This window comes from Panthera uncia, assembly GCF_023721935.1.
Source record: "Panthera uncia isolate 11264 chromosome A1 unlocalized genomic scaffold, Puncia_PCG_1.0 HiC_scaffold_17, whole genome shotgun sequence".
Taxonomy (NCBI): Eukaryota; Metazoa; Chordata; class Mammalia; order Carnivora; family Felidae; genus Panthera; species Panthera uncia.
The window spans coordinates 5,185,926-5,199,784 of NW_026057577.1; the positions used below are offsets into that span (position 1 = coordinate 5,185,926).

The 13,859-nt window shown below is 54.3% G+C and overlaps 1 protein-coding gene across 2 annotated transcripts in view; it reads right to left on the reverse strand.

Moving 5' to 3' along the window:
* Nucleotides 1-13,845, reverse strand: part of SNAP47 (synaptosome associated protein 47) — a 49,986-nt gene extending 36,141 nt beyond the window's left edge. The window contains exons 1-2 of one of the 2 annotated variants that reach the window (XM_049648375.1): nucleotides 13,709-13,845; nucleotides 5,649-6,175 (exon numbers count right to left, since the gene is read on the reverse strand). In XM_049648375.1, the coding sequence (XP_049504332.1) occupies nucleotides 5,649-6,133 (485 nt within the window). In that variant the 5' untranslated portion in view covers nucleotides 6,134-6,175; nucleotides 13,709-13,845. The remainder of the gene's footprint in view (nucleotides 1-5,648; nucleotides 6,176-13,708) is intronic. The other variant, XM_049648374.1, reaches the window with a different exon arrangement.
* Between the last annotated feature and the right edge of the window lie 14 nt (nucleotides 13,846-13,859).

Sequence of the window (13,859 nt, forward strand, 5' to 3'; positions counted from 1 at the left end):
AAATATTAGATAAAGGGTTAGTATCCAAAATATATAAAGAACTTATCAAACACAACATCCAAAAAACAAATAATCCAGTTAAGAAATGGGCAGAAGACATGACCAGACACTTTCCAAAGAAGACATCCAGATGGCCAACAGATATATGAAAAAAGGCCCAACATCACTCACTCATCATCAAGGAAATATAAATCAAAACCAGGATGAGATACCACCTCATACCTGTCAGAATGGCCAAAACCAACAACTCAGGAAACAACAGATGTTGATGAGGATGTGGAGAAAGGAGAACCCTCCTTGCACTGTTGGTGGGAATGCAAACTGGTGCAGCCACTCTGGAAAACAGTGTGGAGGTTCCTCAAAAAACTAAAAATAGAACAACCCTGTGATGCAGCAATTGCACTAGATATTTATCCAAAGGATACAAAAGTGCTGATTCGAAGGGGTACATGCACCCCAATGTTTATAGCAGCATTATCAACAACAGCCAAACTCTGGTGGAAATAGCACAAATATCCATCAGCTGATGAATGGATAAAAAAGTAGTATATACATGTATTCATACATGTATACATAATGGAATATTACTCAGCCATCAAAAAGAATGAAATCTTGGGGCGCCTGGGTGGCTCAGTTGGTTGAGCGTCTAACTTCGGCTCAGGTCACGATCTCACAGTCCGTGGGTTCAAGCCCTGCATCAGGCTCTGTGCTGACCTCTTGCTTAGAGCCTGGAGCCTGCTTCAGATTCTGTGTCTCCTTCTCTCTCTGCCCCTCCCCTGCTCACGCTTTGTCTCACTCTGTTTCTCAAAAGTAAATAAATGTAAAAAAAAAAAAAAAATTAAAAAAAAAGAGTGAAATCTTGCCATTTGCAATGACATGGGTGGAGCTAGAATGTATTATGCTAAGCAAAATGAGTCCATCAGAGAAAGACAAATACCATATGATTTCACTCATATGTGAATTAATAAATAAAACATGAACATATGGGAAGGAGGGAAGAGAAGAGAGGGAAACAGACCACAGAGACTCCTAACAGTAGAGAACAAACTGAGGGTTGCTGGAGGGGAGGTAGGGCAGATGGGCATTAAGGAGGGCATTTGTTGGGATGAGCACTGAGTGTTGCATGTGAGCGATGATTCACTGAATTCTACTCCTGAAACCGTTATTACACTTTAGTTACCTAACTAGGATTTATATAATAATAAGGTAAGAAACCCCGGCCCTGCAACCACAGGCACTCAGGGCATCTTTCAGGGCAGAGACAGGGCATTCAGGCCACTCTGTGTTACCCTGAGCTCATTCTTTCCTTTCTGCACTTTGTCCAGTGGAGTTGGGAGCAGCCAGCAAATCTCAGTTTGACAAAAATGCTATTAGCATCAAATACGTGGTCACTCGGATCCTTGCCTCTTAAAGTATTTGACTAGGAGTGTCCTGCAGAGATATTTTGTATATCTCTAGTGCTACATGCCATGCACTAGTGCGTGGAAATGAGAGTTATTAGATTTAAATCTAATCAGATTATTAATCCCCAAAACTGTAGAACACATTCAGAAATCACCCTTCAGTCTTAGTACCAGATTCCCTATCTGTCAGGTTCTCCAGAGAGACAGAACCTGTAGGACGGACACACACACACACACACACACACACACACACACACACACACAAATATAGAGAGAAGCAGAGAAGGAGACAGAGAAGAAGGGTGGGCAGAGGCGGACACAGGCCAGGACAAAGAGGCACCACCATCTCTGAGGACCCCTGGAGGCACCACAGCTATTTCCACCTGGGACCATGGTGGGACAGAGACCAAGCACCGTGACAGGGCACCTCCAGCAGAATCAAGGACCCCACAGTGTACCCGGCCTGGCCCACCCACGGGAAAGACCTCTGAGGGGACAATGAATCACAAAGCACAAAAATAAGAATGCAAGCAGTCAGGCCCACAGGGGTGCTCACACCAATGTCTGAAGGTGCCAACTCTTGATGGTGTGTTGGGGGCCAGCAGTCCACCAGCCCCGGCGATGGGCTGCTGGAGAGACAGTGGGACACAGGGAGATGTGAAGGATGGGCGCAGGGGCAGTCCTTCTGGGGACTCAGGATGCCTGGTGCCCCATGGAAGCAGCACAGTGGTTGGGAGTGGAAGGGTCTGTTTCTGTGACTCAGTCCTTCTCTGGTTCATCCACTGAGTCTTCAGGAAGAGGAACACAACATGTAAAACAGAGCAATAGCTCAGATATTTCGAGTTAGTCCATCGTTACCCTCATTTCCTAGCAGGAATCAAAAGCAAATAACAGGAGCTCATGGGTTGACACAGCAGAGAAAAAAGCACACTTTAGATAGCTCTTCCCAATTTCCTGTTGAAATATCGACCCAGACACAGAAAAAGGCAGAAACTGGCAACAAAATGGCAAATCAAAGGAGAAGACCACACGGATGGAGAAGTAAGCACTTGCACTATGTCTGTTTTACCCTATGACTGTAAATGGGACAATGTCCAAAGATGGTAGGAAAACCTGAACTTTGCACAGACAGCACCTGCTCCAGGATGGAGCAAGCAGCTGTGAGCAGAAAACTCAGGCATCCTCATGAGGGCTGGAGCCAACGGACTATGTACCGGCTCCCTGCCACAGCTCCTTGCATCCCTTTCTCCGCACCGGCCCCTGCATCTCTTCCTCCTTCCTCCGTACCAGATACTTACAGAATTGTAAGTAATTGTAGGTTGGTGCACTAAAAAAGGATGCTCAAGGATATGTCTGTTTGAAAAATTGTCAGAGGATGATCAGATTCTGACAATTACAAGGTGTGTGTGGTTTTATCCCCACACCAAGCCATTCACTCAGCTCTGGTCCCGTCCACATGGACTCCACTCTGGCCCTGTCCACATGGAGTCAGCATCAGACCTCACAGGCTCAGCCCCACAAGACCACCGCCACTTCAGACACCAACCCCAAGTCCAGACATCACCTGTGCTCTGACCCACAGGTGACAGATCACAAGTTCCCACGGCCACTCCTCGGGTCTGATGAATGTGCTGGAGGGGCTCAGAGAACTCAGGGAAATGTTTCACTTGCTAGGTTAGTGGTTTATTACAAAAGGATATGACTCAGGGATAGCCCGATGGAAGAGACGCCCAGGGTGAGGCACTGGGGAAGGGGCGGGAAGCTTCCATGCCTCTCTAGGCACGTCACTCTACCCACGTCTCCATGTGCTCCCCAGCCTGGAAGCCCCCCCCCCCAACCCCAAGACCGTCCCTCTGAGTTTTCACTGGGGCTTCATTGTATAGACATGATCGATTAATCCATTGCCCACTGGTAATCGATTCCGTCTCCCCTCCCCAGAGGTCAGGGGCAGGACTGAAGCCTCCAACTCTCTGGTCCCACGGTGGGGTCCGCAGGCCACCAGCCGCCATCCCTAGGGGCTTTCCAAAGTCACCGCAACAACATGAACTTGGACTTGTTATGAACACCGTGACACCTTCATTGCCGTCTTCAGTTGGGAAACTCAAGGGCTTTAGGAGCTCTGAGCCAGGAACAGTTACAAGGGCCGAGTCCATATTTATTATAAATCACACTACCAGAGATGACAAATCGAATATACATATTTTCCCCAAGGACAACGAGAAGACACGGCAGCAACCACATTTTGGAACCTAGAAACCAGACAGACTTTGTGAATCCAGGAAAGTAAGGGAAAAGGCAGTGGTGGCAAAGCTGGGACACGACCCAGTCTGTGGCGAAGAACCTACACGTGGAGACAGAGGGTACCAGGGACCTCGACAACAGGCGTGTTTGTGAAGCTGGGCCTTACCTCACCCCACAAGCAGGAGGTCTAAGCCGTGTGTCAGGAGGGAGCTGGCGACAGGGAGCCTGGCCAGCTCGCATGTGGTTCAGCTGAAGGGCGGGAGGTGAGCTGGGAGCAGGGGAGGGGAGCAAACTCCTCTCCTGAGCTGGGACACACACCCAAGTCCTTTCCGCACATGGCTCTCCAGAAAACCCCAAGACACAGAGGTCAGCGTGCCCATGAAGCAACAGGCTGCTATTCAGAAGGAACGTTTGGAGATTAATAAATAACTCGGAGAAATTAAAAACATCACAGAGATGGAAGGGTAGGAGGAAGACACACTTCAAGAAACAGAAAGTAAAACAAAAAGATAAGACACAGAATGAGATCAGAGGCCAGACAACTAGACAACAGGAATCTGAAAGGAACACACTTTAGAACTGAGGGGGAACCAGACCTCATGGACCAACCAGAGAGCTCCCTGGGGACTCCCCACAACAGCACCGATGGATGTGCGTCAAGGACTGTGGCCAGGAGCGCCAGGCGGTTGCTTTGCCCTTCCCAGGGGCCCAGTGTGCCCTCCCCCCGCCCTGCTTGGGTGCTCTCTGTACTTTGTCCTCCACTACTAATAAACGGTATTCTGCTGTACACATCTACTTGCAACTTGGTTTTTTTTTTTTTTTTCCAGTTTACTTATTTTGAGAAATAGAGACAGCATGAGCTGGGGGTGGGCAGAGAGAGAGGGAGGGAGAGAATCCTAAGCAGGCTCCGTGCTGTCAGCACAGAGCCCGACATGGGGCTAGAACTCACAAACCACGAGATCATGACCTGAGCCAAAACCAAGAGCTGGTTGCTTAACACACTGAGCCCCCTAGGTGCCCCCACAAGCACTCCTCTGAAGGTAAGATTTGGGGCTCTGTTCCCTGCAGCTCGAGCACACGCCTCCCACACCATGCAGGCAGTCAGGAGTGTCCCAGGACAGCAACAGGTGGTGCCTGCAGAGTGGGGTCACTCAAGTCAAGGGTCCCTACCAGCAGCAGCCACGCAGACCTGGACTCAGGGCCCAGCACTAGGCCATCTGGTCATGAGTTCCCCGACAGCCATCAGGGACACAGAGAGAGGCTGTTCCCAGCAGACGCTAAAATCTCCTTCGTCCTGCACTCATCTTAGAATCAGCACAGTGCAGAGCATCGTCTCTGAGACCTTCTGGAGCCAGTGTGTTCACAGCAGCACCTGGCAGCACTCAGCTCTGTGCTCACGGACGTGTGAGGGGCACCCAGAGGCCCCGGGACACAGTATGACCTGCAGGCGACTGCAGAAGCAGGAGGGCGGCAGGACTGTGCGGGAAAGAGAGGAGCAAAACCCCAAACAAGGCTACCCTCTCACTAAGCGTGTCTGCTTTACAAAAACTATTTTTCATTCACAGAGCTGTTTATGTTACCAGGTCGTGGGTTTATTACTGCACTTTTTGAACAAACAAGTGATTTTTTGAATCTTAGTTCATAAAAAACAGATTAATATTGGCACATATGACCCACGTGGGGTCCTTGATGTGAAACAGAGGGGGGTCCTGCGATGGAAGGCTTGGGAGCAGCTGGAGCGCCTCAGTGTGGCCCCAGGCTTGCTGCTACGTGGCTGTGCACAACAGATGTGCCGGTGGACCGCATGTGACCTCCACGAGTCACCCGGCCGCATGGCCTGTTCCCTCACAGGCGCCTGAATAAGGTGGTCTTCCTGAGACACTGGAAACAGAGCCCTCCCCCCACAAATGTGCCACTGTAGCCCACCTGGCGGGGTGACCCATATGTACCGCACAGGGAATGGTGGGGAAGACACACAGGGCAGGGCTACGTGGCTCTGTCTACCTGTCAGCCACGTCCAGGTCGGATTCCATCTTGTTCAGGCCCCTGGTGATGCTGTCCAGCTGCTCGCCCTGATGGTGGAGGACTCTGGCCGTGTCCTCCAGGCGCTTCTGGGAACAGGCCATGAGGCCAGTCAGCTCCTTCCCCTTGGTCGCAGGAAGCGGTGCTTCCGGCTGGGAGAGCAGCAGCTCTCTCCAGAAATGCTCGATGACACTGAATGCGGCATTGCGACTGGGCTGCAGGGAACCGAACCAGTGCTTGCGGTTGTCCTTCTCCAGGACAGTGATGGAGCTGAAGACGAAGTGAGAAGCCTCCTTCTTGATCGCAGTGATGCCAGACAGCGGGAAACTCACCAGCGTCTCCTGGGCCTCATCAGCCGCAAACTTCAGGGAGCAGGAGGTTAAGGAAAGCTTTCCAGGGACCCATCGCTTGTCCAGCTCTAAGTAGTAGGAGCACGGCCAGGTGTGCACGCAGACCTCTCCGCTCATCTGGCTCCTGGTGGGTCTGCTCCACGGCCTCGGCCACTCTGCCTGTGCAGGAGAGGGATAAATCAGTGGGTGGGGCAGGCTACAGCACATCATCACACCTGGACCAGAGACACTACGGCAGGGGTGGAGAGGGGGCGGCCAGGCTCTGAGCAGAGCCGTCTTCCTCCACCCGGAGTGAGCAAGATGCAGGCCCGCCCCACCAGAAGCAGGGTCCATGGCTGGACCTGACTGAAGGGCAGAAACCCCTGGAAATGGCCACCCCAGGATCCCTCATGCATACACTGTTTTGGCTGTGATGACCCCCCCCCCCATTCCTGACAAGTTCCTGTACTAACATTCTCCATTGGAAATGTGCAGAAACTGACTTAATACCATAAAAGAAAAAATCCCACAGAAAAACTTTTCCCTTCTTCTAAGGCCCGCTAACTTCACGAAGCTCCACATAATCGACAGGCTATGCATACAAACGTACATGTACAGTTTCATACAGTTACAAGCAGCAGGGGCGCACTGTTCACACCTACAGTTTGCATTTGCTAACGAAGGGCGGAAAGTCACAAACAGCAGATGTGAACAACCCCTGAAGGACACACAGTCCACCCCTCACTGAACAGATAAGGCACTGAAGCCGGGACAGGAAGAGGACCTTATGCAAGCTCAGGCCACAAGCACGTGATGCTGACTTGGCCAGAGTTGGGCTTGGGAATGCCTCGTCCAGCTCACTTCTGGGCAAGGGTCCCCCGTACCATGGGCTTCTACTGCTACCCTCTGTCTTCACCCCTCGCAGTCACAACATGGCCTTCCCTGTGAAATAAGGAGAACAAATAACTAATGTCATCTCTTAACAACACACAGGGAGTCTCTGCATCCCGGCCACAGGCCACAGGCCCTGAGGAAACAACACTGGCTTCGGCCTGGGCCCGTGGAGCTCAGTCCACTGGACCCCTGTGAACATCTTCACTGAGTTGTACCTTAAAGACCTGGACTAGAGCAGAACGGCTGGACAAGACAACAAAGCCACGTGTACTGCACAGAGCTGCCCACTTACAGAGAAACACAGTGAGCGGAGAGTTGGCAATGCTCCACCAAATACAAACTGAGCTAACGCAGACTAAACTCCACAGCTCATGGGTGAAGGTGTGGTGACATATGGGAAGGAAGTCTTATCGGAGGATGGCACGGCAGGACAGCCACCGGTTCCTGTGACGGCCAGCTCTTGGGGCAAGGACAGCATTGTGCTCCTAACCCAACTTAGGGAACACTCTGGGGCTGAATGTGTCTGTCCAGCTCACCCCGCTGCTCACAGTTCTGTGGGTAGCAGCCTTCATTGAACACCGTCAGACACAGATGGCAGATGTGGTCCTGGCCTAGTTAACCAGTGTGTCGGATAGGGGACTCAGGAAAGTCCATCGAAGCTGAGATGGTACAGAAACCAGGGGCAGGCACTTCCAGGACGTAATTCTCTGCATCTCATGCCAGCTTTTGTCCCAGGCGCTTCTTCTCATAGTGGTGCAGGGTTGTCCCTCCTGATTGAGACACCATCTGCTGCCTCCTGGCCAGGATTACAGGACACTGTCCCCTTGGAGGCCTGCTCACAGCCCCCTGGGAGGCCCATCTCCTTGGCCTCTTGGCACATGGTGAGTGCCAGACCAGGGGAGCCTCAGCACTACAGGTGCACCTGACAAACGCCAACCTCATAGTACGAGGGACCCAGGCATCCACGGTCCCAACCGTCTGCACAGACAACTGAGTCATTTCCCGAGGGGCATGACCTGTGAGCGTTCCCAGCAGCCCTGCAGCCATGCTGGGATGGTGAGCAAGGTCACCATCTGCAGCAGACACAGCCGGACAGTGGGAACTGGAAAACAAGCATCTCTTCACCAGACTTCTGTCCCCACCAAGAGGGCACTCCCCTGACACTGACCCAAACACAAAACAGACTACAGAGCGCTGGTGGTAGCCTGGAGCTCTGGCAGGACAGGAAAGTCAGGTGCACACACCTGTGATATCCTCTGCAGGTGACCTGCTAGTGCCCTTCCTCCACGAGGCCCCTGCTGTCATCTGGAACATGGATGGCAGACAAGCCTCTACTCTCAGAACCAGGGATGACTAACATAATTTTGGGATTTTGAGCCCAAGACTAAGGTTGGAGGCCAGGCACCTCAGCCCTGCCATGGAGCCTGTCACTGTACTGGTCAGCACCTGGGACCAGCCTGACCCTAGTCCTCCAGCAGCCAGGAGCCCCCCCAAATCGGCCCCTAGTCCCCACAGTGTGCAGCCCACAGGGAGTCCCTGTCCATACATAGACACTGTGTGAGCCCCGCTGGAAATCCCTGACCATAGCTGCCGGCCCAGGAGACACCCCACGAGCACCGCATGAGCCCCACTGTAAATCCCGACCACAGCTGCTGGCCCAGGAGTCACTCCACGAGCACCGCGTGAGCCCACGCACGCCTTCTGTAAACAGTGACTGAGGCCGGTACTGCATCGTCAGGAGCTCGCTCTACCAACTTTATGGCTCCTGCTGGGCCCGTTCATCTGCCAGTAAAATAACTGAAGACCCCAGGACAACTACACCTCTCAGATATGCTAGAATTCACTCAGGGAAGAGCAAGGGAAGAGGAAAGAACAGTCCAGAGGAGGAGAAACCTCACTGCCTACTGGGAGCAGCACTCAGGGTGGATGATTCTGAGGACGATTCCAAGGACGAAGCAAAAGGAGAAACCCGCAGCCGGCACCCCTCCTTCCTCACGTTCCCGTGGTTCTTCCCCGGCAGACGGAGTGGACAGGGAAGATGTGGAGGACCCAAGTGAGAACAGCACTCCCACACTGGCCCTCACTGGTCTGTGTGAAGCAGTGCCCTTGAGAGGCCAGGCCTCCCTCTCCTGCCCTTGATCCCAACCCTATGCAGCAACACCAGCCTCCTTGCCTTCTGACCGAAGGCCAGACAGTAAATACCCTGGACTCCGTGGGCACTGGTCACTGTCACAAGCACCCCGCTCTGCCGATGGAAGCAGCCAAGACACCACAGCAACAGAGTGGCATGGCTGTCCTCGTGGACAAAATAGGTGGCTGCCAAGCTTGGCCAGTGGGCCATAGTGGGCCCACCCTGACCACAGCACCAACCATAGCACTGCCCATAGCTCCAATCAGAGCACTGCCCACAGCTCCGACCAGAGCACTGCCCACAGCTCTGAGGAGCTTGTGAATGATCCTTAATGCTGACAGGCTCAGTCTACCCACCACAGAAGGCAAACATCACAAGGAGGGTGCCTTGGGCACAATGCTGGCACACCTCGGCCCCTGGTAAATGCCTGCTGAGCGAACTACAAATCACCTCATGTGGCAACATTGACCGCATCCACCATGGATGACTTTCTTCCTTCCAGGTCCTGACCTGGGTCTCTGATCTGTGCTAAGCTCCTGGAGTCCTTATTGCGTCTGGAACCCACGGGGACCTGTGCTGACCTGGGAAAGCAGCAGAACTGAGGATGCTCGTGGGGAGAGATGAGTGGGCATGTGGGTGCAGCGTGCGACGCTCGGCACTTTATGAGACACGCTATTGTGCATGGATAACTCCCAGGGCTTACATCAGACCTGTGCCCTAGACTGACACTCAGTATCAAGTAAACACCCTATTTTTAGTTAGTTTCCAAAGTAACAGGACCAGCGACATTTTACACAAGTTCCAAGGACTCTTGGGCACAAGCAGGTCTGGAGTCAGAACAGTGGGAGCAGTGTCTCTGGGCGCCGGCAGCCGCCTTTTCCATTACCTTTACCTCCTGCTCCTTAGAGGCTCGTGCTTTCAACCCAGAGGTTCACATGTGCTGTTTGGGGGTGTCCCGCTGCAACAACGTGGTCTATTCACAGGGCGTGTACCATCCCTCTAACGCTGAAGGCAGAGAATGAGGATTTGTCCTCATTCCCACGGCATTTCCCACCAAGTGCTAACTTTTAAACTCCCCCTGCAGCCCTCCTCTCTGGCTGTGCACAGTACATCACTGGGCTGCGTTCAGGCTGGGAGCAGTGCCCTGCCCCAGGCCCAGGAATGTGCTCTTCCCACAGTTCCCCAGTGATGCCAGGCCTGCCATCTGGGGGCCTTTGAGGGGCACAGCCCATGTTTTGGCCCCAGCCCTGCTCTCACGCCTGCTGCCACAGCCCCATTGGTGCAGCGGTGGCAACACTGACCACACCAGAGGGCCACCACATGGACTACAGGTAATAGCACAAAAATCCTACCCTGACTTACAGGCTCAGTTGTGCAATCAGACCTGGGGAGTGTGTGGACCTGCTAGCCCAAAGCCTCCTCTTTCTTAGGAACTTAGTTGCAACCTCAGAGCTTCAGACACTGGAATCCTGGGGTTCTTCCCAGGTGATACCAATCTGAATGTCTTATTTCTCCCAAGCCGCAAACTTAAAGCCGTATTTCCTAAATCTTCAAACAATCACAAACACTCTGTTTCCCACACTATCCCCAACTGCCTCCCAAGTCTGCAGCCACAAGTGAAATCCAGTAATTAAGGACCACGGAGCCAACAGATGGCAAGATTTTGACAGTACACAGTCAAATTTTTGCAAAAGGGTAATGACAGCATAAGCTTACACATGTAACTTTTCATACATATGAAACAGACCGTGGGTGTATGTGTGTGTGTGTGTGTGCGTGTGCGTGTGCATACAAGGAGAGGAAGAAAGAATTAAAGAACAAATGCATACCTGCAAGGATAGCTCTATATCAAAAAGTTTTTTAAGTCTTATCTGGATGAGATCAGAGTGATTTTTTTTTTTTTCTTATTTTGAGAGAGAGAATGCACACAAGCAGGGCAGGGGGGCAGAGAGAGAGGGAGAGAATTCCAAGCAGGCTCCACACTGTCAGCACAGAGCCCAACACCAGGCTCAAGCCTACAAACTCTGAGATCATGACGTGAGCTGAAAGCAATACTCAGATGCTCAACCGACTGAGCTGCCCAGGCGCCCCATGGGTGATTCTTTCCCCCCACATGAACGGCCCCAGGTGTCCTTGCTGATGGCCACATGCTGACCTCAGGGCACAATGAAGCCGAGTGGGAAGCCGGCACCGCACACACAGAAGCACACAGCTCTTCACACTGCTCTACTCGCCACAAACACTGTCTACCACCTGCCCCACCTCCTCGGTGTTCTCAGCTCCCACCGTGGATCCCACTTCTACTCGGAACTCAGACTCACCCCAGCTCATTCTCCTCCTGCCCCCCCTCCTCTTCCTTTCCCCACTTCTGGTCCTCCCTGTTCTCCTTCTGGGTAAGCTTCATGTCACTTGGGAAGAATCCTCCTCAAGCCCTCCTCCAAAGCTCAGAGTCCCAACATCCCCAGAAGCTCCGTATCCCACCTGTAAAGGTAAGCAGGGTGGCATCTTCCTTGTTTAATAAAAGAGAGGCACCTGTCCCTCCTCCTTACACAGAGTGTCTCCTTCCTGCAGGAATGAGACAAACCCAGCGTCCAGATTTTACAAGGCAGTCACCAGCTGCCAACTCAGAGCTGTAAACACACACCTGCAGAACAGAATCAGAAACTTCTCACCAGGTTCAAAAGACCAAGGAAGTGCATCTGCTTTTCCCTCAAGGAGATGAGAGCTCTAATTGTCCTTTCTTCTGCTTTTACCGTGTGTGACACGCATTCTGCCCAACTCTATACTCTCTTGCAGACTCTCTATGTACATGTAATCTGCCAACTTCACATAGTAACAAACCTACAATCTTTCTTTCCATGTTGATGTGGGTAGGTTTGTGTTCACAGAACATTTCTTTCTCCAATATGCTAAGGCCCTAACTTGTCACCCTTTCCCACGTCCCCACTCAGAGGTTCCTCCATCTCAGACCTACTGGTGTGTGCAGCCTCAAATCCTCACTCTTGATCCCCCACACTTCCATTTCAGGCACCTTATTCCCCCATCATGCCCTCCCGGCCCTCACCATCCCAATGGGTCCCAGGATTCCCTCCTGGCCCCCAGCATCCTGTCCAGGCCCCCATCACCCCCCGGGCCTCCGGTATCCCCTCCAGGTCATTACTCCCTAGGCCCCCAGCATCCCATCCAGGACTCCATCACCCCCTGGGCTCCCAGCATCCCCTCCAGGCCATTACCCCCTGGGCCCCCAGCATCCCATCCAGGATTCCATCACCCCCTGGACCCCCAGCATCCCATCCAGGCCTCCATCACCCCCTGGGCCCCCATCACCCCCTGGGCTCCTAGCATCCCATCCAGGCCTCCATCACCCCCTGGGCCTGATCAACCCCTGGGCTCCCAGTATCCCATCCAGGCCTCCATCACCCCTTGGGCCTCCAGCATCCCATCTAGGTCCTCACTCTCTGGGCCCCCAGCATCCCATCCAGGTCACCATCACCCCCTGGGCCGCAGCATCCCGTCCAGGCCCCCATCACCCCCTGGGCCCCCAGCATCCCATCCAGGCCTCCATCACCCCTTGGGCCTCCAGCATCCCGTCCAGGTCCTCACCGTCTGGGTCCCCAGCATCCCACCCAGGTCCCCATCACCCCCTGGGCCCCACATCCCCTCCAGGCCATTAGCCTCCTGGGCCCCAGCATTCTATCCAGGTCCCCATTACCCCCTGAGCCCCAGCATCCCCTCCAGTCCCCCATCACCCCTGGGCCCCAGCATCCCACCCAGGTCCCCATCACCCCCTGGGCCCTACATCCCCTCCAGGCCATTACCTCCTGGGCCCCCAACAACCTATCCAGGTCCCCATCACCCCCTGAGCCCCAGCATCCCCTCCAGGCCCCCATCACCCCTGGGCCCCGCATCCTCGCCAGGCCATTACTTCCTGGGCCCCCAGCAACCTATCCAGGTCCCCAGCACCCCCTGAGCCCCCAGCATCCCCTCCAGGCCATTACTCCCTGGGCCTCCAGCATCCCCTACACGTCCCCATCACTCCCTAGGCCCTGCATCTCCTCCAGGTCATTACACCCTGGGCCCCCAGAATCCTGTCCAGGTCCCCATCACCCCCTCCAGGTTCCCAGCATCCCCTTCAGGTCCCTATTATCCCCCCGGGGCCCCCAACGTCCCCTCCTGGTCTCTATCACTCCCTGGGCTCCTGCATCCCTTCTAGGTACCCAGCATGCCTTCCCGGTCCCCCAGCATCCCTTCCAGGTACCCAGCATCCCATCCAGGGCCCATCAACCCCCTGGGCTCCCAGCATCCCCTCCAGATCCTCACCCTCTGGGCCCCCAGCATCCCTTCCAGGTCCCCCAGAATCCCTTCCAGGCCCCCCAACATCCCCTCCAGGTTCCCAGCATCCCCTCCAGGTCCCTATCACCCTCGGACCCCCAGCATCGCCTCCAGGTGCCCAGCGTCCCCTCCTGGTCCCCATCACTCCCTAGGCCCCCAGCGTTCCCCAGGGCCCCACCTCTGACCCCCATGCCCCTTCGTCAGCCCAGTGCACGCCCCACCATCTCCCCTGGTCAGTGGCGCGCTGGGAAGAGGAGGGGTTCTCACCGCGACAGTAGTGGAAGGCGGGACTGTGCCGCGGGAGGTGTGGGTGGGCTCCGGCACAGGCCCAGCCGCACAGTGCGGGCGCCGCTTACCTGTGTCACCCGGGAGGCGCTCAGACCGCGAGACTCGGGTCTGGCGCGGCTTGACAATCTCAGACGCGGGAGGGACCAGATGCTTCAGAGGTGCTAAGGAACACCCCCGCGCCTGCGCAGAATGAGGCCCGCAGGCTGCTATGCGCATGTG